The sequence below is a fragment of the Anas platyrhynchos genome, chromosome 21 (assembly GCF_047663525.1).
Source record: "Anas platyrhynchos isolate ZD024472 breed Pekin duck chromosome 21, IASCAAS_PekinDuck_T2T, whole genome shotgun sequence".
NCBI classification, from domain to species: Eukaryota; Metazoa; Chordata; class Aves; order Anseriformes; family Anatidae; genus Anas; species Anas platyrhynchos.
This window is the reverse complement of record NC_092607.1, coordinates 15,135,500-15,160,899: the sequence shown is the minus strand read 5'-3', so window position 1 is coordinate 15,160,899 and position 25,400 is coordinate 15,135,500. Positions and strand designations below refer to the sequence as shown.

Below are 25,400 nucleotides of genomic sequence, written 5' to 3'. Positions count from 1 at the left end.
GCCCTGACACGGAGCGCGCCGGTGTCTGCGACCCAGAAATGGGCTGGGAAGCATTGCACAGTGCGTTCAGTCCTCGATGCTTGTCCAGGTCACGGTGAGAAACCTCTCGAGTGGGCAATTCCTGCTTCCCGAGGTGGGTTTCTGGAGCCGTTCCCGCCTGCCACAGCCCTGTCCTGGCTCTGATCCACAGGGCTGGCAAGGAACACGCGAAAATGCACCTCTCATCATCTGCCTAGTCAGCTTCTCTGCTCTTTCAAGCCTCTTCTGCCTGCCCCACCCCACACGTTTCCCTCTCTGCCTTACCACGCCTGGCTCAGCCCTGCTTTCATCTCTGCCTCATCCTTTTATTAGAGCTGTAAACGGGGGCCCCTGGGCTGTGCCCAGCCTTGATCCTCAGCCCTTTCCTGTTTTCTGGACTCGGTGCTCCTCGAATTCCAGAGCTCCCCTCCTATGTGGGGTGTCAAGCAGTGCAGTGAATGATGTGTTGCCTCCTGCTTGACAGAATAAAAAGGAGATGAGTAGGAAGGGGGGAGGTGGGAGGCACGAGCCTGGTGGGATGGCACCGGGGGGGAGCCTTCAAATGGCTTAGGAGCAGCCTGAGGGCCTGTGGCAGCTAAGGGGGGAAATGTCCCAGATCTGTGTGAACAGGCCACAGTTTCTGCTTCTAGAGGCGTGCTGAGGAGCTGGCCAAAGAGGAGAGGGTGAAACAGGGATTGGTGATAGGGGAGATGCAGGTAGGAGGACAAGGCCTTGAGGGTGGCCTGTGGATGGCTGCGGGAGGTGAGGGCAGCGTGGTGGTTTGGGGCTTCCTTGGGCGAGGTCACCCGAGTCAGACAAGGGCAGGAGGAGTGACTTGGTGCCCCACAGAAGGGTTTGCCAAGTGTGGCTATAAAAAGGCCTTTGTTAATGTGAGGTCACCACTAATGGGAGGTGGGTCGGGATTGTGCCAGCTCCTGTTTGTGCAGCGCAGGAAGCAACGGGGCTGCCTTCCTGCAAGCACTCGGCTTGCCCCACGTGCCCTGGAAATGGAGCCACCAGATACGGGGAGAGCAGAGGTAGCACAGGTTGGGGACTTGGCACCCTCTTCCTTCCTTAGTCCTCTTCTTGGATACCTCCTCAGCCTCCTGGAGGGAAGTGCTGGGATTGTCTGATTTGTCCTTCCCTCCGTTGAATAGCAAGGGCTGGGGGAAACATTGGCTTGAGGCAAAATGTTGGTGAGAGACTTGAGTCTCCTGGATGCAGTGGGAAGCTCTGTACCTCTCCTCGCCCACCACATCTACCTGGGGAAGCTGTGGCCCTGCCAGCAGGGTTAAATTAGCCCGGCCCTGGTCGCAGAGCTGTGTGTCTGTGTCGGATGGTTACCCAGGGGTTAGAATAAGGTGCCTTTATCCTGAAAGAGCTGCGTTACCATTGAGGGCTTTTATATTGTACTTTGTTTCTGCTGAAAAATGTGTCTTTGGAGCAGACCTGCTGGCAAAGCTTGCCCGTGTAACTGTTCTAGCTGATCCTGAGAGTAAATCACGCATCTGCTGCTCACTGTTCTGAGGGCTCTCGGTGGTCATTTGCTTAACCCATGCAGTGACAAGCAAACAGCCAAACCCTGAGAGCTGCCCCAGGTTTTCCCACATGCATTTAGTTGCTCTTTCTTGTTTCTTGCACACACAAACCCTCAGCTGAGCTCTGCTGATGGCTTCCTGAGGGTTCTCATTGCTGTGATCAGAGCGCGCCCTGTAACCAAAACCCGGCTGGCATGCTGCTGGAGGCAGCTCTTGGGTACAGTCAAATGCAGATGATGCCAAGGCCTGATCGGAAGGGGAAAAGAATGGCTTTTTGCTATTTGCACACAGCTGCAAATAGTAAACAGCCGTACAACTGCAAACAAATCCTACTGCTGCCTTCATCGTGCGTTATGCTGGCTGTTTGCTAAAGCTGCCGCTTAATCCTCCTTCAGTCCTCTGCAAAGTCTGCGCTCACCCAAACGCAGTGGGCACGAAGGCTTTGGCTGGAGTCCACGACGGGTTTTGTGTGTTTTTATTTCCTTTATTTACCAGCCATTGCTTTCTGCCTTGGCATCAGTTCACAGCGAGTCTCCGTAAACGGGACCGTGAACACGAGGGCGCTGCTGGGGTTCGTGGGAGTCCAAAACCTGCGAGCTCTGCGCGTCCCCGGCAGCGGCACGAACTGTCACACAACTGCTGTGCCTGCAGATCTCTGGGGTTAGCGGTGGCATTGGGAATGTTAATCCTGCCCTGCCCCTGGTATGTGCTGCTGTTGGGTCAGCGAAGCCGGCTCTGAATGGCAGTGTCATGGTGGGAAACCTGCTGACCAACGCTAACGTGGTGCGTGGCTCCAACGCAGATTTTCAGAAGAATGAGCTTGCTCGCACGTGCCAGGTTTGGTATTGTTGAAATCTGCTAACAACTCACCAACAGCTTTAAACGCAGCACTGCCAGAGCTTGCAGGAACCACGTAGAAGAATCACAAAACAGCAACATTGCTAAAACGTCAGCACGTTGGTTGGTGTTCTGGCCGTGCCCGTGCAGAGGGACCCTGCTGGGGTTGGGTCTCTGTACAGGTGGGACCTGGAGGTGCTGCCTGATGGTGGCACCAAAAGGGACTTTCCAAACCCGCTGCTTGGCCGTGGGAATGGGCAAGGTGGAAATAAAAGACAGGGACAGCAGAAAGGGAGTGGTGTTTGTGTCCTTGTGGAGCTGGGTCAGAACCAGACAGAAATTGGTGTCAGAACGAGATATCGGAATCCCCCTCCAGACCCGCTCAGAAGGATTTAGGTGCGCTGCTCTTGGGTGGCAGTGAGCTCGGAGCTCCTCTGAGGTTCGTGTGAGTTATTCCTCCTCGGCATTTGGCCGTGTAAAATGAAATCCTTTCAGTGGCTTCGGTGGCATGCTGAGACCTCTCGCTTCGTGCCAATCTTTAGCTAATTCATCCTCTTCCCTTTCCTTCTCCTCCTTACCCTTCCCGAGTGTGCAGGTTTGTGACAGGATATCCACTTCATTCAAGAGAACGGGGGAAATATTTGCCTGTAGCGTGGCCAGCTGCCAAGATTTCTTTGTTCTCCCAGTCTCTTAAAGGACAGGACAGCCCAAGGAAACGCTCGGAGCTGAAGCTGGCATGCAACTTGGAGTGAGTTTGCTGCAGCCCTGCGAGTGAAATGTATGACACTGGAATTTTTTTTTGATCCCATAAATGCAAGGAAAGAGAAAACCTGGGTGGGCTGGGGACAGGCTGGGGCTGAAATCCTCTTTGATGTGAAATTGCTGTGTCACAGCTCTACAAGTTGTGCCTTCTGTGGTTTTTTGGCAAATTAAGTGCTGAGCTTGTGTCAGCTTGTGAATTCAGCTGCGTGGCTGTCAGCCGCCCCTGCATCGTTCACCACTTGTAGCTGGAGGCTCTCCGTGGTGCCACCGAAGCCCTGCTGTGACTGCAGAAAGCCTTTGTAACAAATCCAGACCCACAATGATGGTGGCAAGAAAAGCAGGGAGTTGTTGGAGTTTTAAGGGGACTTGGCTGTTCCTTTTGTCAGCCAATGGCTCGGCCAAGGCCTTCCTGAGTAAACTTAGCAAATCAGCAAGGCTTTGTTGTTACTAAAAAGGGTCTCGCTACAGCTCTTACTGCATTTTTTTTAATTTTTAGTGTTACAGAGCCTAGAGTGTTTGCTCATGGAGCAGCTCCCAGGTTTGTACACCTCTTTGCATGCTCTGAAGAGCCCATCCCAACGAGGTTGTGGTCCTAGCTTGTAAAACCGGGGTGTAAATCATCCTGCATCCTCTCTGAAGCAGAGACAAGTGTTCTTTTGTCTGGCTTCTCCGTTCCACTTGTAAATTGGTCCAGGAACTCCTAAGAAAATTGAAATTGTCTTGCACAACGAATCTGGGTTGGTGTTACTGTAACTTAAGCAATGCATCAAACATACAGGCAGGAGCATTTGTTTGCTCTGGATGGGAGGAATGTCCACTTGAAAATGTGCTGTGCTTTGGTAAGTATGAATAGAGGGTTTTTCCACCCCCCTTTCCAGCTTTCTGAAGGCCAAAGTCTTGAAACAACTTAGAAAGGCTGCTAAAGCCCTGCTGATAAGATAGGCAGCAAATGTGCTTGAGAGCCTAATGTAGGCACAGAAATGTTGAAGCTGTTTGCATTTCCCTTAACGGTGTGAAAAATGAGCGGGTCTCATTGAGGAACCCGGGGGATCGTGTGCTTCCAGGGAGGGCTGCACCGAGTTCCTGCAACTGCTTCATTCTGGGGCTGGCCGCTGAAATGCTTGCTTCGGATTTACCAGGTGGGAAGCTGGAGGTGGTGTGGGCTCTGCACAGCCCTGCTCATCCCAGGTCCCTTTCCAGCAGGCTCTGCCCAGCTCTTTGAGCGTGGTGCAGGGAGGGGATTGCATCTCGATGCTGCAAGTCGGGGGTGTTTGGAGATGTCATTTTTGTACCCAGTTAACTCCTCATTTTCTTTCCCTTCTGCTTGTGGCTTATTGGCTGAATGAGGCTAACAACGTTACGTAGAACAATTCTGGTAGCAGGGCTTTGCAGAGGGTGCCTGTCGGAGCAGCAGGCTGGGAGCATTTCAGGGAGCCTGGGTTTGTAGCACCAGGGCAGGAGGATGCTCCAAGGCCTTTGCCGTGCACCAGCACTCTCCTTCCCCTAGTCCCCACCACCACATTTGTGATCTAAAGCACAGTTTAGGGTCACACAGAGATTACAGGGCCTAGAGCCTGCTCCTTGGAGGTGATCAGACGGCACAAAGACACAGTGAATCGCTTGGGATCTGTGGTGAGCAAAGTGCTCACACCAAAAAGGGGCTTTGTGCAGCCACCACGTGCCGCTCATCAAACAGCCTCAATGCCGGTGCTGTGCCTGCCCGGCCACAAACAGCTCTGCTCCCGGGCTGGGTGGATGGGTCCTGGCCACAGCCTTGATCCTTTACTTCCATCTTTTTGCTGCTTTTTCCCCAAAAAGGCCCAAGCAGCTACACTAGGCCGTGGGGCAGAGGAGCAGGGTGCTCGTTTGTGCCGTGCGTCTCTTCCCACCGTGCCGGGCTGCCCAGACATCACAAGCATCTGCACGGAGCCACAATGGCAAGCATCAGTGAGATGTATTTAATCAGGCAGGGGCACCCTGAGGGTGATAATGCCACTGCTTAAAAACTTTTTAACCTTCCAGGTAAGTGGGGTGGTTACGTTGTGCCCCCACCCTGGCCGCATGCCAGTGCACACGTGCTCCCTTCTTTCACCGGTGGTCTTTCTTCCAGTGGTGCGTGCCTACACGCCCAGAGCTCTTATCTCTACTCAATCGCAGCTTTCTTAAGCCCTTGTGTTCTCTGCAGCGCTCCCCTTATCTCTGTTCCTTTCCAGGGCTGGGCAGTGGGAGCAGGGAGGCAGGAGGGGCTGAGCAAGCAGTAAATGTGTTTGTCCTGCAGCGATGCCGCAGGCTGGCTGCAAAAGGCAAGGCTGAGAGCGGTGGGAATACCTGCGGGACAGCTGGGTTTTTCCAAATTGCTAGGATCTTACAAGAAACCCTGGTTTTAGGGTTTGGAGCATGCTGCTGCAGCACAGAGCTGCGGTTCCTCATGTGAAGGTCTGCTCATGGAATGGGTCTGAAAACTGGCCTGAAGGTCTCTGTCAAGTGGCTGGCTGGCCTTGTCTCTGCTCTCTGTGCCCTGATCTCTGCCTGCCAGCAGAATGAGGATGCTGTGAGGTTCTGGGAAGGTGCTTGCAGTAGTCCCAGGTGGACTGGGGGACCAGCAAGCAGCCACACTTGAGGTCTGGGTGGTGGGACAGGGCTCTCCAGTCCCTTCGGTCAGTGGCTCCAGCCAGGCTGGGTTTTGGCAGCCCCATGCACTGCGTCCTGCCTCCTGGGAGGAGAGGCAGCCCAGCTGCAGTTCTCCTGCCCAGCTCACAAAAATAATGTCTTTGATGAGAAGCATTGCAGCTACTTCTGTGTTTCCTTTTCCTTCTACAAGCATTCAGCGGTGGCTTTGCAGCGTGCGGTCACCTCCTGGCAGACCTCAGGCTTTGATCAGCTGTGTGCCCGGGCTGTTGCCCTCTTGTGGTTGAACCAGAAGGAAAAAGCTGTGGGTTTATCGCTGTACCTCACGAGGACACCTGAATTGTTTGATGGCAGGAGCTAAGGAGTGCAGAGCCGGAGCTCTGCTTCCCCGGAGGGTGTGTTTTCTGCGTGGAGGGTTTATTATCCACAGCGAATGGCAGCGGCTCCACGATTACAACACTTTTAGCTCATTCTGTAGCCAGAGCTGAAGGTCTGGGGCATGGTGTATCTTTGCCCACCATTTGGGGGAAATCTCTGTGTCTGTACCTGGACTACATGTAGGTACACCTGCTGTGGTGCAAGCAGCTGTGTGGCCGTGCATATCCCTGAATAATGCGCCAATAGCTGTCCAGCCCTGCTGGTTTTGCACAGTTTATAAGGCATCTGACCTTTCTTTTGCTGAGGCTTTCAACAAGCCAATTTACAGCCTGGGGAGGGACCACCCAGTGCCTGCTTTCGTGGCCGGCGGAGGGGGACGGGAGGGAACTCTTCAAAGAGCAGAGGAGGTGAAGTTACCACAGCGGGCCGTGTATTGATTTCAGGAATTGTGAGGCTCGGAGTCGGATGCCAGCCTGCTTTGCTCTGATCTCAGCAGAATCTGACCCCTGTCCCTCGCAGCAGAGGTGATCGCGTTTCCCCGGGCAGATCCCATTTCTGGAAGCCGCCAGGGCGACAGACCCCGTGCCTGGGAGCAGTGCAGGGAGGCATGGCAGGGGAGGCTGGGGCTGCGCCTGGTGGACACACCACGAGCACAAACCCCACCACGACAGCTCTGGAGGCTGGTGCCAAACAGGGCGGGTTGCTTGGAGCTGCCCCGTGTGCACTCATGGCTCTGCCTCCCCTCCTTTGAAGAGGGGGCGACTCTCTGTGAGAGCAGGAGATCAAGACTCAGTTCTCGGCTGAGTTGAAAGGTGCTGTTTACAAATTTTTATCCTGGAAAATATTTATAAACCTACCCCTGGGAGCAGGGTCATACAGCGCAGTGGCCTCCTGTGGACCTCAGAGCACCGCTCAATCTTGGTCCTGAGCTGAGCCCATGCAGGATGGGCTGCGTCCCGCTGAGGGCTGCTGCTTGTCCTCCAGGAGCTGCTTCTTGTCCCCCGCAGTGTTTGTGTCACTGCTGTGCACAGCTCTGCACTAAACACTAAATCACGCTCCCAAGTCCCCTGCTGTAGAAGAGCTGTGAGTGTCGGGCGAGGAACAGAAGTGCGATGGCTGCTGCTCTTTGCAGCTGCTGTAGAAGTGTTTCGGGTTCTTCGCACCAGGTCATTAAAACCTCCTCGTTAATCTCGTGGGGGCATAACGTGCTGCAGCTCCTCGTTAATCTCGTGTGGCTGTGAGCTGCCCGTCTCCCTGCCCCCATCCCCACAGAGGCGAGCTGCAGGGGACAGCAAGGACATGCGGCGGCTGTTGGAGGCAGGCTGAGGTTGTAACCCCGAGCTTATGCTGTTTCCACAACCCCTCCTTGCATCGCTGTCTGTTTTGCTTGTGTTGGAGCACAGTAAATCCCCCGCTCCACCCCAGCAGTGCTATTTTCTGGGCAGGGAGCGGGGATGGGCGCTTGGGTGCTGTGCGGGCTGGGGCTCTGTCTTCGGTGGTGGAAAAGCTTTGGGTTTTTTTTTACCCACGTCCTGAGGTCCTCATCTCACGTCAGCAGCCAGTCCCAGTGTGGCTTGGCGCTCCTGTCCCCTGCGTCTCAATGTCCCCAGGGCTGGGACGGTGCTGGGGGGACAGGATGCGAGCGGGTTGGTGGTGTAGCTGCCCGGGCTCGGGTTGCTGAAAGGGAGAGGGGGAAACAGGTGCACTGCTGCGAGCACGAAACTAGGTCAGGGGCATGGCCTCAAACACACAACACATTGCTCCTCCGGCCCGGGGAAGTTCAGTCCAACCGTGCCTGGCTGCTGGGGCTCCTGCGTGCCTCACAGGCCAGAGATTTGGTGCTGCTGGAGGCTGCCTGAGCAGAAGTGCTCCCGGGAGTGATGTTTGCAGTTGGCCTCTTCCTTGTGTGCTGACACCTTTCTGACTGTGATAGCTGGAGATGTTTTGAGAGCATCAGCCCTCAAGCAAAGTGAAGCCGCTGCGTTTGCGCTTTCTGCAGCCAGGTTACCTGCTCGGCGGTCCTGGGGTGGGTCGGAGAGGAGCAAGGCTCTGTGGCAAGTGAAGCAAAGCTTCTGCAGATGCCTGAGCCCCGGGAGCTACTAGGGCTGAAGACCAGAGTGACCGCACGTGTCTGCAGCGCGCTTCTTCTTAACGCCTTGTTTATTTGCTGTCCTGTTTGTTCTGGCACAGCCCGATCGCCTGCTGAGACAGATAACTGAGCGCTGGAGCACAGCGTGAGCAAACTTCGCTCCCTGCGGCTGCCAGGAGCAGCAGCTCTTCTCCCCGTGCCTGCTCCGTGGCAGCCAGGGAGCAGCTCAGGGAAGGGGAGGCTCACCGCCCAGCCCCTTCTGGACCTGCCTTTGGGGTCTGGGGCTGCCAAGAGACTGGGACAGTGTCTTTAAATGTCTCTTCTCCACAGCTACAGGAGACAGAGCATGTAGGATGGGGCATGGGAAGGCTTTTGGCTGGACCACACCTTCTCTTTTCCCTCGTAGCTGCTGCTGGGTCCATGGAGAGCTCCGCAGTGCTTCTGGCACCTCTGCTGCACAGCCAGGGGGCTGTGGCTGTGCTGGGGCCAGGCAGCAGCTGCCCCTGAGGGACTGCCTGTCCTCCTGCCACACAGCGAGCCTGTAATTTCATGTTATTAGTTGTGATAGCACTGTGTGTGTTTAGAAAACAACCCCCCGTGAGTCCTCCCTCTGAAAGAATTCGAACCTGTCATGAAGTTTGGAGGAGAAACGTTTTCCCAGACAGCCCATCTGCAGCAGGACCTTGCTGTCAGCTGCTTGCATGTCTGGGAAAAGCAAGCGGTGCATCCACGGAGGGAGCTTCCCTGGGGACAAGGGGCAAGAGGCTCAGCATCCAGCCCCCAGGACCCCATGAGTGCCTCCAGCAGGGCCAGGTTTGGGCAGCCCAACCCCAGCTGAAGTCACACCTCAGCCACAACGGAGGGCACAGATCTGTTGGCAGCTGGCACAGCCCCGCTCCTTCCCACCTCAGCCTAACACCCCTGCCCTGGGGCTTGCAGTCAGTGACTGCCTCCAGCCCTTGGGATGTGCTGAAGGAGCAGAGAGGGATGTGTAATGGGCAGGAAAGTGCTAAGGGGTCCCTGGTCTTTGCAGGGTTGGTGTGAGCACGAGCCAAAGCAGCATTTTGTGTGCGTGTCCTGCTCAGCATCACCTCTGCTCTGTTCGGGGCTGGGCCCAGGGACAGCTCGAAGCAGCGCCCGGAGCACATCGGTTGCTGAGCTGTGGGGAAGGGATTAAAGAATCCCCTGATACTTCAGTGGCTGATCGAAACCACACCGAAAATCTCTGCCAGGAGGAGTTGCTGGAATTCATTACATACAAGCGACCTCTTTTCATCCCACTGCCGTCAGAAAATATCAGAAACTATCAATAGCGCGGTTGATATCACACTCATGTGATCTTATCAGCTCCTGCCTGTGAATTGTGACCGAGTTTAATTGACTCTTTCCCCGAGTTGGTTTGGGAGGGTTCCTCTTCCCCAGCAAATGAGTTTTCCAGCTGCTTACTTTAAAGGGAAAAAAAAAATAGTTAGGGATTTTCTTTGGCTACCTTTCCGGCTTCCAGCTGTTAAGTACTGGAAATGTGTTCTTCATTATGTCCGAGAGAGAAATGTTTCTTTCTTCCGATTGGGGTGGCAATAAATAATTCAAAGCATAATGTGCTGTAGACAAGCGGGTTAGTATCATTTGTTCTCCGCACAGCAGCGTGCGGCAGGGAGCAACCACTGACATGACGAAGAGGCCGGGGAGGCGCTGGGGTCTTGCCTTAATACATCAGCTTAGGCTGAGTGCAGTCGCTTTTGTTATTTGGGTACAGATTCAATAACCGAGTGTCCAGGTCTACCTGTAGGCAGCTTTGCATTAATTAAAAAAAAAAAAAGTGGAAATAAGTGATTTTTAGCAGCCCTTTGAGCGAGCACGCTGCACGTCGCTGCCTCAGTGGCACCTCTCCAGCACACGGCGCCTCTCTCCTCATCTGACCCCTGAGCCCTCGAGTCCTGGAGTGATCTCGACGAGCCAGCGATGGGGCTATTTTGGGTTAGGAGGAGGAGGAGGGGTGAATTCCAGTTTTGTGGAGCGTTGCCTCCTCTGCCAGGGTTGGCTCCAGCTTGTGCGCTTCTGGTGGTCTTGGCCAGGCCAGCATGACCAGCGCGCCTCCACTACCAGGGGGGTCCCAGGACACAGCCTTCCACCTATTCCTCCTAACCTTGGGTAATTAAGTCTCTGAAGTTCGGCACGTGCGTCCCCTGTTTGGTCAAGAAGGTGCCAGGGGTTAGAGGAGATGAATTCGTGTGGCTGCAGGCGTTGGTGGCTGTGGTGGCTCCCCCGGCAGATCCTGTGGTGACGTTGGGGATTGATGGCAGCACACAGGTCTTCTTGGAAAGAAAAGAAAGCATCTTTTTGGAAAGGTAGGGAAAGATGGAGAGAGAGGGTTGTCATCGATGGTTGGTACCAACCCCTTGTCTAACTCAGCTCAGCTGAAAGTGGTGTAATGGGGACGCATCCCTGAACCAGCCCTGGGAGCAGAACGAGGCAACGTCTCATCTGATGCTGCGGGTGATCCGTCGGTGTGAGAGGGAAAAAATACCGAAAATTTTGCCATGAGCTAATTGAATTTCAAAGGAGTATGAATCAGAATAAGCCCCCAGTGAGAGATGAGATCACTGACAGACAAAGAGCAGAGCTGGAAAGTGCAACTAAAATGTTTCTCAGACAGGAAAGGAAGCCATGGTCCCTCAAGTGGGACAGTGGCCTGAGGCACCAGTCTCTGCTGTGGTCCCAGTTCTGCAGCTGGGAGCAGGCAGCGCTCGCACAGCCCGTGTGGTGTTTGGGGTGTGAGGGGCACGCAGAGATCCCCATTGGAATGGGAACGGGCTTGAATGCTGCTGTGGGATGGGACAAGCTCGTAAGTGTGTGTGTGTGTCATATCTGCTCTCTCTGCTGGCACCAAATTGCAGAAGTCAGCTGTGGTGTTCTCTCCTGCCTGAGAACCTCTGAAAGCGTCTCCATCCTTTTGGCCTCTCCCATTTTCCCTTACCCCAGCCCAAAGCTAACAGGAGAGGCAGGCTGTGAAAGGGCTTCTCACATGTTTGAGATTTTCCTTCCCAATGTGGTGAATGCTTTAAAACGTTTTGCCCGCAGAGACGGCAGCATGTGTTTCCCTTTAAAGTGATGTTTAATAAGAATATTTTTAAAAGAATTAAAATACCAATGAAAGCAGGAGGGCATAAGCCAAATGCTAAGAAAAAGCCCTTGAGGATAGAATGAGTTGGTGAGCAACTGGGTCTTGAACTCTGTGGGAATTGGACTCAATCTGTGAAGTCTTCCCGGATATCCCGCCACGATTTGGAGCCCTAAAAATAGCACCGGACTCAAATGGCCCAGATGACCTCAAAGCTGCTTTGCGAGAGACTTGCAGCATAGCCATGGTAGGTGAACACCCCGCAGCACATCTGGGCTTCAGAAACCTCTGCGGTGGGGATTGCTAATTGATCGCTGCCCTTCGTTAGCACCGGGCTGTGATGGATGGGGCTGCCGAGTTCGCTTCTGCAGCAGGCAAACAGCGGTGCAGGACAGTGGCCTCCTTTCAAAAGCTGAAGTAAGTCTAAAGGGCCCAATTAACTGGGTCCTGGGGGGGGCTGTCCCACCAACAACCACAGCCCTGGCTGCCGGCTGTGCTGGCTGTGAGCCCGCTCCCTGATTTATTTATTCCTGGGCTCCGCACGGGCCCCAGCCCCAACCCACAGCGCTCCGAGGCTCAGCGGAGGAGATGGGAGCGCACGCGGAATGGTGCTTGGAGAGGGGCTCTGGCTGGGAACAAAGCAGCCAATTTCCTTTCACCACAGACAAGCCTTATCTTCAGGAGATTGCATTTGTCTCGCATGGTGCCTCTGGTGTCGTAACCGCGCTCTTCCTGGAGATAGGGCTTGAGCAAAAATCCCACAGCGGGAGCCTGGCCTCGGATTGCGGCTGTGACTCAGGAACCCCGACCCATGGGGGAAGTGCTGGGACCAGGGAGCTTGGGGCTGAGTTTATTTGCTCATTTATTTATTTTCTTTACATATACATATATATATATATATATATATATATATATATATATATTAATTTTTATTTTGGATTTGACAGAGGAGGGGAGCTGCGGGGCTTGTTGTCCTAGTACATTGCTGATTAGGGCAGCTCAGAGCCTTTTGGGGTCTCCAGCCCCAGCCAGACCCCCTGCTCCTGTGTGTGGCTGGTGTGTGAGCATCCTGGAGGTGCCCGAGCAGTGCTTGGGGCTGTGCCCCTGTGGGGTTGTGCTGAGGGACAGGCCTGGGCTCTGTCCTGCTGGGACCAACTGATGGATGTGGAGTTTCCTCCCAGCAGTCACGAACAGATATTCTTCCTAGGAAAGATCTCTAGGACGTGGTCTCCTTGGCCAGACAGCAGGTTGGTTTCTTCAGCTCGTGGGAAACTTCAAAAAGTGTATCTTCAAAAACATAACCGCAGGAATCAACTGTTGGGCAGTTGTTGTTTTAAACGGGTTGCAACGTGGCTGGCAGATAGGCTGCTTTGCTAGTCCACCGTGCCCCAAGGTAGACCGACCCTGTTTTATGGTCCTGGCACAGATGTGGCTGAGACATTTGCCCTTTCTCTTCTCCCCTTCCTTCAAACCCAGCGCTGCTGCTTGTGTGAGATTAACAATGGGCTGCAGGTAGGTCTGGCTGGTTCAGACTGAGTTCAGAGCAACACTTCACCATGATGCACTCAAGGCACTGAATTTTGCAGTTCTCCCATCCCTACTGGCCAGAGGAGACTTCTCTTCTATAAACGCCAGCCTGCCTCTGCCACCGGTGCTGAATAGCCAGGTTGTCAGAGTCAGATTGGTGTCCATGTGTATAAATATATAAATAAATATATATTTTTAGCTCGCACTCTTTTCTGTGATGTTAAATGTTCTTGAAGCTGGGCAGGAAGGAGCTGGTGATAAGAGAAGAAAAGGCTGGAGTAAGTCCTGCGAGCAGAGATAACGCTGCGCAGGGAGTAGGGGTGAGCCGGCACTGGAAGTTCAAGGCAGCCAGCTGGGCTCACGATGTGCCCGAGGCAGCTTTGGGGTAGCTTGGAGCTATTAGACACAAGGCCATTGTGTTCAAAGGTGTATGACATCATCCGTACTTTGCTCTAAAAATACTTAAATCTCAGTCAAATTAAGGGATTTCCTCTTATACCTGCCCTGAGTCACGAGGTCCCTCATAGGGCTTCCTCCTCGGCAGGAACCCTGTTTTTTCTCGTACCATTTAACCACAAGTGGTGATCACTGAGCTTGGGGGTGAGCAGTGCGATGAAGGTGCCCCGCGTTACACCACCGTGCTTTATTTTTATGTATTTTTATTTATGAAGATCAGCACTCCCAAGCTGATCTTCAGGCGCCCACACCGTTCCCATACAGAAATTGGGCAAACCTAGGAGGCCGCGCTGTGCTGTGCTGGTTGTCTTTGATTACGGAGCAGAAACGAAGCAGGATGAAAGGTCACACCAGACTGCTTAGCGAGTTGCTGCTTGCTGCTGGGAGGAAGTTGAGGAATTTTGGCCCAGCGCAGGCTGAAATTCCTCCTGGGTTGTGTGGGAGCCTTCGGCCTGGGGGAGGCCGCTCCGCTTGCAGGTCTGCTGAGGCCTCGCTTTGACTTTTCTTTGTCAGGACACGAACACTTCACATCGTGCCAGCTGTGCCCCCAGCTGTGCCCATACACCTGGTCAGCAACGTGCCGTGTTTCATGATGGGTTTTGGTCACAGCTGCTGCCAAAGTCACAGATTCCTTCTGTGTGTTTTACCAGCAGAACAATCCGTGACTGTGGGCGCTTCGTTGTCCGCACCTCAGCATGCACGCAGCTGGTGAGCCGTTAACCAAATTAACCAGGAGCTGTTAAAATACAGTCAGAGGAGATGGGAAAGAGCTTGGTGCTGCTCCCAACCTGACACCCTCTTGGTGAAATCCTCTCGTGGGAGTGTTGTGCTGGGCTGGAGGAGGGCTGAACACTGTCTTTTAATGGGACTCTTTCTTTTCCTTCTGCTCAAGGTCAGAGTTTCAACCCTATTAGACTGCACGTTGGTAAAGAGGAGATACCAGGCAGTTGTTACAAGTAAGAGAGCTCTCAACATGAAGCTCATTCTTCTCTGTCTGAGGAATGGGTGCCCCGAGAGGTCCCACCCTGTGCCCACAGCCCCGGTCAGTGCAGCAGGGGATGGGGCCTGGGCCGGGCTCTCCTCCAGGCCGTGCTAGTGGTTGCTGCACAGAGATGGTCGGTCACTGGGGGAAAGAAAGGAGGACATGGTTTTCATTAAAATTAGACCTTCTCCCTCCTCCACAACCCTTTGAAAAATGCAGCAGAAATGCCTGGTTTGTCTCAGTCCACATCCTATGGCTGTTTGCGCCAAGACGCCTTCTCCGTCAGCTGTGCCGGGGCCAGATGGGCCGTGAGCTCGGGGAGGGCCGTCAGAGGATGCTGCCACTGAACTTCTGCAGAGCGGGTGGGTGTAGGTCTGCCTTCAGCCTCCCCGACCAGCTCCTATAACCCAGGGAGCAGCGGATGGCTGGTTTTGTAACCGTGATGTAGTGGCACACACCGTGCCATTCCCTTCTCCATACGTGCGCGCTGTCTGTTGGTCAAGTCTTCCTTCACCAACGAACCAGTTGATGTTCTTGGTGTACTGGTGCACCTGGAGATATTTTCCCTGTTAGCTCTTCAAGTCTGTCTGGCGTTAAAAACTGCATCAGTGCTTTCCCTTTAGTAAATCTCTGAGGCTCGTAGGGCACAAATAAAACCGCATCTGCCCGCTGGGTCCTCCACTGCTGCTCTTCGCTTTGGTTATAAATTGGTTTTGGCTTCCAGCTGCTGTCATGACATGGAAAAGAAGGAGGCGGCTGGTTGTCTATTAATAACCATTTAGAAGCAATAGCTCTAAAAAACTTTCCCTCGGAGGCCTCATTTCATGGTTTATCTTTTTCATTTATTTACTGCTTCATTTATTTACTGCTTCGTATTATGCAAAACGAACGTCCTGAATGCATTCGGTGATTAAACGTGCGAGATGCTATTTCAGAAACATGCTGAAATCCATACAGAAAGCCTCCTAAGTATAACAGAGCAAAGAGAGAGACCAGTTCTCGCAGAGTTACCAAAAAAAGACTCTCCCTACGTGAGAAGTGACAGCTCCCTGAAGAGAGCTGCGTCTCGCTGCCTCAAATAACTGCTGTCGTATTGCATCCCCCAGTCCTGCTTTCTGAGCGATTTCAGATTTAGGATGCAAGCACTCCCGTCAGGATTAGCAAGCAGGAACTCCCTGCATCCTCTATTTATAGAGAAGCTCATTTTTCCGTGTATTTTGGGGCGAGTAGACTCTTTGCTAGCGTAGTTTTCTTTTTGCTGAAATCAGCGGCACGCTTCTGGTAAATGCAGGGAGCAGAATTAAGGCAACGTACAAAGAGCCTTTGAAAAATCAGCTCCAAGAACATTTTTTTTGTGTCCTCAAAGCCATCTCTGTGTAGGTGGCTGGCTTGGGTCAGCCGGCAGGATTTGAGTGACTCCCAGTGAAATTCCTCTGCAGTACCAGGTATTTGGGGGGCATCGTTGCCCACCTACCTGCATGGAGCTGCTGGCGAGCACTTCACCTTCTTCACTTGTGCACATCAGGTGGCTTTGCACGAGTTCGTTTTCCCCTTTTCTTCTTTGAGTCCCTTTTTCCTTACCCCTCTTTCCAAGTAAGGCCGTCCTGGGAGGAGCGCAGCCCTTTGGAGGAGCCCAGTGGGAGTTGCCCCTAATCCTGCCAGCTGCTTACGATGCAGATGCTCTCCCAGAACAGCTGGCTCCCAAAAAAACATTCCCAGAATCTTCCTGGAAGCATTTGACAGTCACAGAGAGTCGACACCTCAAGGTAAATAGTCTGAGAACCCGAAATGCTGAATACAGTCACTGGGTCTTACCCATCTTATCACTGAAGGATTAGGAAGTGTTAAGGGCATCTTTACTGCCCCATGGTGCTGGGCTGCACTGGTGTTTGCAGGAGGATTAAGGCAACTGGGAGGTTTTCAGTCCTTGTTGTGGGGGCACCCGCTCCTCCCTGTGTCCCACGGGGTGCCTCAGCCTGCTCCAGGGCTGGGCTGGCCTTGGGGGCCAGCATCCATCCCCCTGTGCAGGGTACCTAAGGGCATCTGCTCTGTGGTGGCAGAAAAGCCCGCTTAGCCCTTCTCTGGGGCTGTGCTAGTTCAAGTTTGGGCTAAAGACAAATATTTAAGTCTTGTCTCTAAGCAGATACCTTACACCTCTCCCACCAGCCTAGAAAGTGCAAAGGGCATCTCAGCCGAGTGCTGGATATCTCCTAATGCCCAGTGAAAGCCTGGGGTGGGCGAATCCTTATCTGGAAGTGGCTGGAGCATCCTCTCGAGGAATTCCAGCCATCCCCTCCCACCCTGACTGTGTTTTGCTCTGCTGTGATGCCTCCAGTTACCTGCACGCCCCGTGAGCGCGTCTGGCTTCGGCAACACCGGGCTGGCTGCTGGGCTAGCACAGAAACCAGCTCCTGAATTCAGAGGGGACGCTTGTGAGCTGGGGCTGAGCACACATGTGTGTTGAAGCATGTCCAGGCTGATGCATCAGCATCCCCCAGGTGTAGCCACATCACACGGGCTGTTTGCAGCCCCAGGACCTTGCTGGATGCTCCCTAAGCCTCACAGTGGCACCGCTCTGCCCGGGTTCATGCCGGGTGCTTGGATTTGGTCCCCCGAGGATTTTTGGCAGGAGGCGTGCACGGCGCTGCCCAGGGAGGGACAGCTTGCCCAGGAGGATGCTGCGAAAATAAAGCAGAGCTGTGTGTGAGATCAGCGAACAAGCCAAATCCTTCTCAGAAGTGGCATTTAAAGCAAAAAATCCTTTGTGGAAAGCTGTCCATTGGCTGTTGACAAAAGCCAAGCCGCTCAGAAAGGGGCTGAACAGGCACCGTTCAGAAAATACCATCATAAAACGTTGGGTTGCTGCTGCCTTATGATACTGAGCAGGTTTCGTGCTGGTCTGTGGTTCCCAGCCCATGGAGAACAGGAGAGGGTTTTCTTTGATCTCTCTCAATAAAACTCTTGAGTTTTAAGAGAAAAACTCGAAAATGGCTCAGTGCAGAGCTCAGTCCCTTTCCTTTCCCCCGAGTTTTGGTGGTCACCTGTCCCTGCAGCCACGTTGTCCCAGCACCGTTTTTGCTTCCTAGAAGGGCTGAAATTGTTCTCATGTGACTAAATGTAGGCACGTACCTCCCAGCAGCTCAACACTGAGATATTTTAATGAAGGATTCTGAAGGCTGGGCTAGGAGGAAATAACGCTGCTCTGGGACAGCTGAGGCTCAGCCAGGCAGTTAATGAGTAAACCCATTGCTTCAATGACAATAAATGATTAGAGGCAGAAGATCTAAAAGGGGCAGGGTGCTGACCTGGAGAAATTCAAGGGCAAGTCAGAAGCTCCCTGGCTTTCCGGGATGTAGTTTGTTTACTAAATGCTGCCGTCTGGCTTTGCAGCACCTTGGAGGAGCGTGAGCGAGACCTCACCAAAGAAACCCAGGATGGGGCTGGGATGGCGCTGGGTCTGGTTTGCTGTCTTGTTTTCACGTGTGTCTCCCGGGGCTGGAAAACTGCAGTCAGTGCCTGGAGAGAGGGAGCGAGGAGCTGGGGGAGCTCGCTGCTGTGTGCTGCTCCTGCAGGAGGATGGGTGGGCAGAGGATGCGCTGCCCCAACAGCAGCGGGGTTTCTCTTGCCTCCCAGGTCCTCAGTTTTGTTCTTCAAAATCTTAGCAGTGGGCAGTAATCAGAATTACATTTCCATGGTGTTTTGGTGCTCGTAAAGCTGCCCAGTGCCCAGATAGGCAGAGGGAAGAGTGGGAGGGAGGTGGAGGAACTGCCCTCACCTGCATCTTCCCCTGCTGGCTCCGGGACTGGCTCCGTCCTTCCAGGCACTGTGAGCGATGGTCCCTGGGGAAACCGGCTCCAAAACCACTGCCAGCAGGGAGATGGCACCATAAAATACCCCTGGCTGAGTGTCCTGGCTGAGGATTCGCTGTGTGAAATGAAGGGGGGCTGAGTTGCACCTGGTGTTTTTTTTGGAGATGGTGAGAGCCTGAGATCTGCTTGCCTGGAGGCAAGTGTGTGCATCAGAGCTGGTTTGCACCTCCCTGCCCTGTGGAGAAGGGAAAAAGAAATTGCCTAAGAGTCTGGGAGCACAGAGCTTTTTATTCATCTGCCTGATAATAGGAGCTAAATAAAGGCTCTGGAAAAAAAAAAAAACACAACCATTTCTCTTGCAATATTGGTGGGGCAGAACTGTACTGGAACTAAACATGGAACGAAAAGTCTGGCTTTTTTGCCAGCTCTATTTTTGGAGTGACTGTTCCATCTTTGTCGCTTTGTGAGTTTTCTCAGCACGTGCACTTGAAGCAAGCAATCTGCCTTGATTTCTTTCCGGCAGGCTGTCGCACTCTACGAGATAAGGATGGCGAGGCAGGGGACTCAGCAGATTTGACGAGACATCGCTCTGAATACCAGGATGCGGGTCCCGTTCCAGGGGGAGGTTCACTGCGGTCACAGCCTCCTGAATGTTTTCTGTGCTCTGACTAGAGATGGGTCTAGCCTGTACGAGCTGGAAAGAGGGTGTGAGATGTTGGCTTCCTGCTTTGTGTCCCAAAATTGCGGTCCCAGCTGGAAGGGATGTGTCCCAGCATCGTGCCATAGTGCTCACGTTGCTCTGGGGCATGGAGCAGGGAATGGTGTTTGGCCCCGGGAGCAGGAGCAGGGTAGGAGAACCTGAGCTGGGCTTTGGCTGAGCCGTGGCTGAACCAGCGAGGACCCAGCAGTTCTGGTTCTTTCCTGCAAAATGCTGCAGTAAGAGATAAGTTAGCATGCTGGATATTTAGTGCAGCCAGCAGCACGAGGCCTTTTTTTGGCTGTTGGCTTCCCGTTACAGAGCGCTGAGCCCCAGGCTTGGCTTCGAGTCGAGTTTCAGCCTCTCACCAGGCACTGCTGTGGCTGCATCGTGACTCAGAGCACTTCTGAGAGCCAGAAGGATGCGAGGAGTTCGGACTGGAGGATGTTTGGGTAGAGACATTTCTTTCCAGCATCGGACTGGAAGGCGAGAAGGACCCCACAGGAACTCCGTGGAATGTACTGACTGTAAGCTCGTAGCTGGCTGTCTTTGCGAGAAGATAAATGGAGAGGACAGGGACGTGCCTCATGTTTCTAATTCCGTGTTTGGGGTTGCTGCTGTTCATTGAAAGCATTTCCCCCGAAGTGTGAGAACAGAAATGCAAATGCTGCTCTTGGGAAGTGCCCAAAACAACGTGTCCTGTTGGAAAGCATCGTGCCTGCGTGGATCCCCCAGCAAGGCAGAAGTGCCACGAGCAAAACTCCACGGTGCTGCTGTGGCAGGGATGTGTCCTCTGGGCTGAGGGCAGTGCCAAACGTGTTTCAGACCTGACTGGTGGTGTCCATCACGGTGCATTAAAGTCAGCTGAAGGAATTTTACCCTGTGGCTTCTTCCACTATCGGGTGTTTTCTGCCACTTCAGGCTCGGTACTGCAAAATCGGTCCTAAATTCAGTGCTGGTAGCTCGTAGGGCAGACCCTGGGGACGGGACCTGATGGAGTTAGGACACGTCACCCCAGTCCTGCAGGACAATGGGATGCTGTGCTGCTTGCTTTTGCAATACTGCCTTGTTTTGGCGGTGCTTTGTTTTGTTTTTAGCTTTGTAAAGGTGGGTTAGCCCTTTGGCACTGCCTGCTCTGAGCCACGGGTGGTTCCCAGTGCCTCCCAGCTCTCCCAGTGCCTCCCAGCTCTCCCAGTGCCTGAGGCCAGAACCGGGACCCTGGAGCCACAGTGGCTTTTGTCCAGTTGAAGGCTGTGCCAGCTTCCAGCAGGAGCAGTGGTTTATTCCCTGGAGAATAAAGCCGGAGGAGGATTTCTAGTGGAGGGAAAGTGAAACTGCGCCGGCTGGTGCTCAGCCCTGCTCCGTGCCAAGAGGCAGATGTGAACCTGTGGGAACGGGGCCTGCAGAGAAAGCAGCAAAAAACCATCCTGAGCTGAAGCCTCTTTCACTAACAAATAACAGCTCTGCTGGGAGGGTAAGCGGGCAGAGAATGCTGCTCCTCCAAAAAAGCTCAGTCTCCTGTGTCTTGATACCATGCAGGCAACAGAGGGGAAGACGAGGCAGCGTTTAGGTCTGTCTTCCTTCAGGCTCCAGCAGCTCGAAATGTCTCTTTCCCCTTGCTCACAAGGCTTTTGGCAGCCGGGAGCTGTGCTGGGTTTTGATTTCTTCGCTCTGATTGCACCGGTGCTCACAAACCCCACGCTCCTGCCCCTTGGCAGCCAGAGAACGGCCTCCGACCTGCGCCAGCCCCGCGGTGCTGCAGGACCCGCGGCTTCCCCAGCCCGATGGGGCTCCCTGAGCATCCCCCAGGTCTGAGGGTGGGTGCCAGCAGCCTGCAGTGGGATCACAACAGCCCCTGGGGAGTGGAGCAGAGGCTGTCCTGGTGTCAGCAGCATCCTGCTGATGTTGAGACAAGAGCCGGGACCATCCTGCAGGGCTGCACTGTCCTCTCCCTGTACCCTAAAAGCACTCAGACCCCCTCATCTGTGTGCCTGTAGCAAGGCGTGTGCTTCATGGCTGACCTGGTAGCTTTAAATGCCTCTTCCCTGCCTCTTCCATTCCCCTTAAAAAGCCTGGTTACCAGCAGGGCTGTTTTGGAGGCCTGTTTTGATTAATCCTCGCCCTCTGACTCCGCGACGTGTGCGGCTGGGGCAGGCAGAGCTGCAGGCAGCTTTCTGGTGCCCCCGCATTGAGGCAGGCACGGAGCCTTCTCCTTCCCTGCAGACGTGTCCCGGGTAATCCTTGGGGGATATATGCTCGTACAGTACCAGCTTTGTATGAGGAGGGGCTGCTGAGCCGTAAATCTCCGTTTCTCGAGCGCTGAACTCCCTGTTGGGTTGGTTTTGATGTTAGGAATTTTCTCTGATAAGGGAACTTTATTTGCCTTTAAATATCACTTTGTGACAGGATGATGGAGTGGGGATTCTTGGAGCAAGCCCGTGCCAGCCGGGGAAGGGAAGTTCTGCTGGGGCTTTTGTTTTTCTCTAGCGCTGACATTTTAGCTCTTTACAGAGTACATTTATTTTATTCTTGGCAAGGCTGCGTGCACACACGTCAGTGTCCAGACGAACGGGGGCAGCCCGGTGCTGGAGCTGTGCTGGAGCCAAGTGGGGCTCCTGCCCTCCTGTACCTGCGGCGCCTGGGGGAGAGGAGCAGTCACGGGGCTTTTTTGCAACCACCTTCAAAATGTGGCTTGTGTGGGTGCAGCAGAGCTGCCAAGTGTAGAGCCTTAAAAAAAAAAAAAATCTAATTTTGAAGTATGACGTGCAAGGTGCACACGGGGTGTTCCAGGCTCCAGGCAGATGTTAACAGTTCGGGGTGTCACTTGGTACCCCAAGGGCAGCCTGAGGCTTTGTAGCATTTTACAGCTTTTTGTGATTTCCTTGCAGAGCTTGGTGGTGGGACCAGCACAAGTTTCCTCGGCAGGACATGGGCACTGGTTTCTGGTGCCACCTGCTCAGTTGAGGCTAAGTCAGAGGAGCCGCCCAGCACAGCCTCCCGAGCAGAGCCCGTAGCCACAAAGTCTGAGTTTTGTTTGCATTCGGACTCGTGGGAGCTGAGCTCCCTAATCTGTCTCTCTCCCGCAGCCGTGTCGTATCAGCATCCTTTTAGATACGGAGGATTTTGCTCCACGAGCTGCCTGTGAGCAGTGGGCTCTGCAAAGCGGCAGCTCCTTTCTTCAGCTGGGAGCCCCCAGGCTCCCCCTGCTTTTCGTAAAGCTTTGAGCAGCCGACTAACTCCGTGTTCCTCTCTTTCAGCTCTTCCACGTGGCGTATGTCCTGATCAAATTTGCAAATTCTCCTCGTCCTGACCTCTGGGTGCTGGAGCGATCTACTGACTTCGGCCTTACCTACGAGCCCTGGCAGTATTTTGCCTGTAAGTACGGCAGCGTTACGAGAGAGCTGCAGCGTAGTGAGGCCAAAAGAAAGCCTAAGTGCAAGGACCGGGCTGGTTTGGAGCTGTTTCTGGGTCACTGCTGTGATGTGGTACATGTCTCCTGCCCAGTAAGGCTGCAGGAGTTGAGTTTCGGATTGTAGCAGCGGGGTGAGGTTGTGGTGCTCCTCAGGGCAGCAGAACAGCTTTTCTAAATGTATTTTTTAAGGTATCGTCACTGGTGCCTACCCAAATCTCTAGATGCCAAAGCTGGCACTGGTGTCAGTGCTTGGGCATTGCTGGTCTAGGTGCAGAACCTCAGATTTCTTTCCATCTCCTGTCTCTGTCTGCCTGCCTTTTACCATGCTCAGACTAGCAGATTTCGGCTCTCCAGAAACAAACCCGCAGCTCACTTCCAGGTGGCTGCAGGAACCCAAAAGTCTGGGGGCAGAAAGCAGCCCCCTTCCCCTTCCCCTTCCTGCTTACCAGAGCTGGGATGCAGCCTGGGCAGGGTGGGGAGCCGCTGCCCTGCTGCTGTTTGGATGGGATCAGAGGAGGCACTTGGACAAGGAGGCTCCAGAAATCCATCTGTGTGTTTGCATTCCCTCCTTCCCAATTCTCTGATTAAAGCCTGATCTCTTTAGGAGCAGCTGGTTCTCTGGCAATTTGTCCCACGGGGTCTGTGGGGCAGCCAGATCTGAGGAGCGCGTTAACCACTGTCCCCTGCCCAGAAGCAGCAGCACTAACTGGGAGAAGATGAGAGTTAAGATCTACAACCAGAGCTTAAAACCTGTCATGGAGGGACCTCGGAGCACTCAGAGGCCTTGCCCTGGGCTGCCCCTCAGGGCTCGTATTTCTGAGTTACCTGTCAGCCCGTGCTTTAAAGGAGCTGCAGGCATTTTGTGTGCTGCATTGCCTTGGCATGGCAGCTCCTCTCCAGCGCTCAGATTTTCCCCTCTGCCATGTGCTAGGGGCAAGTCACTGCTGTCAAGTTGCGTGTTCTGTTTTTTTTTTTTCTTCTGTAAGGAGAATTTCCCTCCCAGCTGTAGTGTCTCTCTTGGGGCCCATTACAGTTCTGTTATTGTACGGTCTGGGGCAGAGCTCTTGCCCTACAGACTTGTTCCTGCTTGTAGTGGCAGCGCTGCAACATCTGGAGCTCTCCTCCCTCCTGCAACCCCAAGCCCTGTCCATGCCAACCCCCCTTGAGAAGAAGCGAGATGTCACCACGCAGCCCAGTGGAAAATTCCCGTGGAAATAAAGAGGTTGCTGGTCCGAAACGTGCTGGCTTTGCTAGCACGACGAGTCCTTTGCGGAGGTTTATTTTAGGCTTGGGGAATTCTGTAGGTGGTCTAACAAAAACACTGTGCGGTTCGCTAGGGTGGTTAAAAGCAGCTGGCAGAGCTGTAAGCACTCTCCAGAGACGCCAGCCAGCCCTGCCGGGGGTGACACCAGCCCTGGTGGGAGGTGTTTGGTTCTCCAGGCTGTCCCAGGCAGGCCACTGAAGTGCTTTTGGGCTCAGCTCTGCAGGAGGAGGGCAGAAATGACGCTGTGGAAAGCATCTGTTAGGGCAGCTGATGGGGTCTGGGGGAGCCGGGCCGCAGGGAGCATGGCAATGTGGATCCTCCCTGCTTTCCTTGGCCACCAAAGAAGTGGGAGCACTGGGGTGAGATTCGTGGTGGTGTTTATCTCCGTGAAGGGTTCCCCACGTGGCGTTTCAAATGGGGACAGGACATGAAGGATGCCCGGTCCCAGCTGGTGCCAGAGCTGGTGCTTGACTTCTGCCTCACGCAGCCATGGAGATTTGAGGTAGCTGGGAAAGATTTTTGGTTTTGCTAAGGAGCTGCTCTTGCTGAGCATCCCGTCTCCGTGCTCAGCCACGGCAGTGCTCTGGAGATCAATCATCTCACAGCAGTGACAGGTTCCTCCTCGCCTGGGGCTTCGGATAAGCTGCCTTTACAGCAGCACCTGGTGAAGCAGAGCTCGGGGGCGAGACACCAGAGCTAAAATATTTCCGGGAGGATGCAGCTCAGCCCCTGCTGCTGCCACAGCAGCGTATACAGAGCAGGGCCACGCTGCTGGAGACCAGGTGTAGCAAACAGCCCTTCAGTTCAGCAGGAGCAGTGTAGCAAATTCCGCATCAGCAAATGAAGATGACAAATTCAGACTAGGGTTAGAGCTCAAACTGTCAGCTTAATGCTAAAATTGCAGGGCAAGTTTTTGGTAGGTGGTCACAGTCAGTGCAATGTCCGTTTCCTACCTTCCATCTGTGAGTTAATTCACTGCACTGAGGTGATTTGGAGGAATTTCTGATGATGCCTGTTACTCTCACAGCGACTCCCTGGTTTCTCAGCAGTGGAGCACAAGTGTGTTATCAACAAGAGAGTTGATGCAAAGCAATCTTTACCTAGTAAGCACTTAACAAAGAGTATAGACCCTTTTCTCCTGCTGGCCAGCGTGGAGAAATCAGTACAGTGCTTTGAATTGTTCCTTTCCTCTTACTGCTTTCATCTCTGGTTGATACAGCTTCCAAGAGGGACTGCATTGAGAAGTTTGGACTGCACACCGTGGATCGTATCACCAAGGACGACCACGCTATCTGCACTACTGAGTATTCCCGGATCGTGCCTTTAGAAAATGGGGAGGTGAGCCGCTGCACATGGTCATCCCCTGGGGCTCCCAGGGTTTCTGTGGCTGTAAAAAAAACACTAGTGAAGTGACTGACCACTGAAATAGGTGGAAGAGTCTCTTAGGAGGCATTGGGCAATTCTTTCTTGTATGGATGAAGAAAGTCCTCTGTCCTCCCAGCATACAAACCCTGGTAGAACACACAGGACGTTTGGGTTGTGGCTGTGCCACCAGGCTGATGGAAGCAGTGTTCCTGTTTCCTGCTTCCTTTTGTGCCTCTATTTACATGGAAAAATAGCCATGGGGTGCAGCAGTCCGGAGGGACCTGACTGCCTCCAGTTGGTTGTGCTCAGGGCATGAGTTCTGGGAGCTCTTCAGCCCTTCCCCTGCTGCTGCCCACAGCCCAGCTAACCCAGAGGAGTGGCAGCAAAGCGTGGATAACCCGCGAGTATTTCTCTTTACAAAGAAATGTAAGTCAGCAGGAGGCTTTTGAGGAGGACAGCAAAGTGGAGGAGAAAATAGAAAGAGCCTGATAATAAAAACTTGGATACTGGGTAGTGC

At 53.7% G+C, this 25,400-nt stretch overlaps 1 protein-coding gene across 4 annotated transcripts in view; it reads left to right on the top strand.

Moving 5' to 3' along the window:
• LAMA5 (laminin subunit alpha 5) overlaps positions 1 to 25,400 on the top strand; it is an 84,838-nt gene that overhangs the window by 12,610 nt on the left and 46,828 nt on the right. For all 4 annotated transcript variants that reach the window (XM_072026570.1, XM_072026568.1, XM_072026569.1 and 1 more), the window contains exons 3-4: positions 22,100 to 22,217; positions 24,738 to 24,856. In XM_072026570.1, coding sequence (XP_071882671.1) covers positions 22,100 to 22,217; positions 24,738 to 24,856 — 237 coding nt within the window. The remainder of the gene's footprint in view (positions 1 to 22,099; positions 22,218 to 24,737; positions 24,857 to 25,400) is intronic.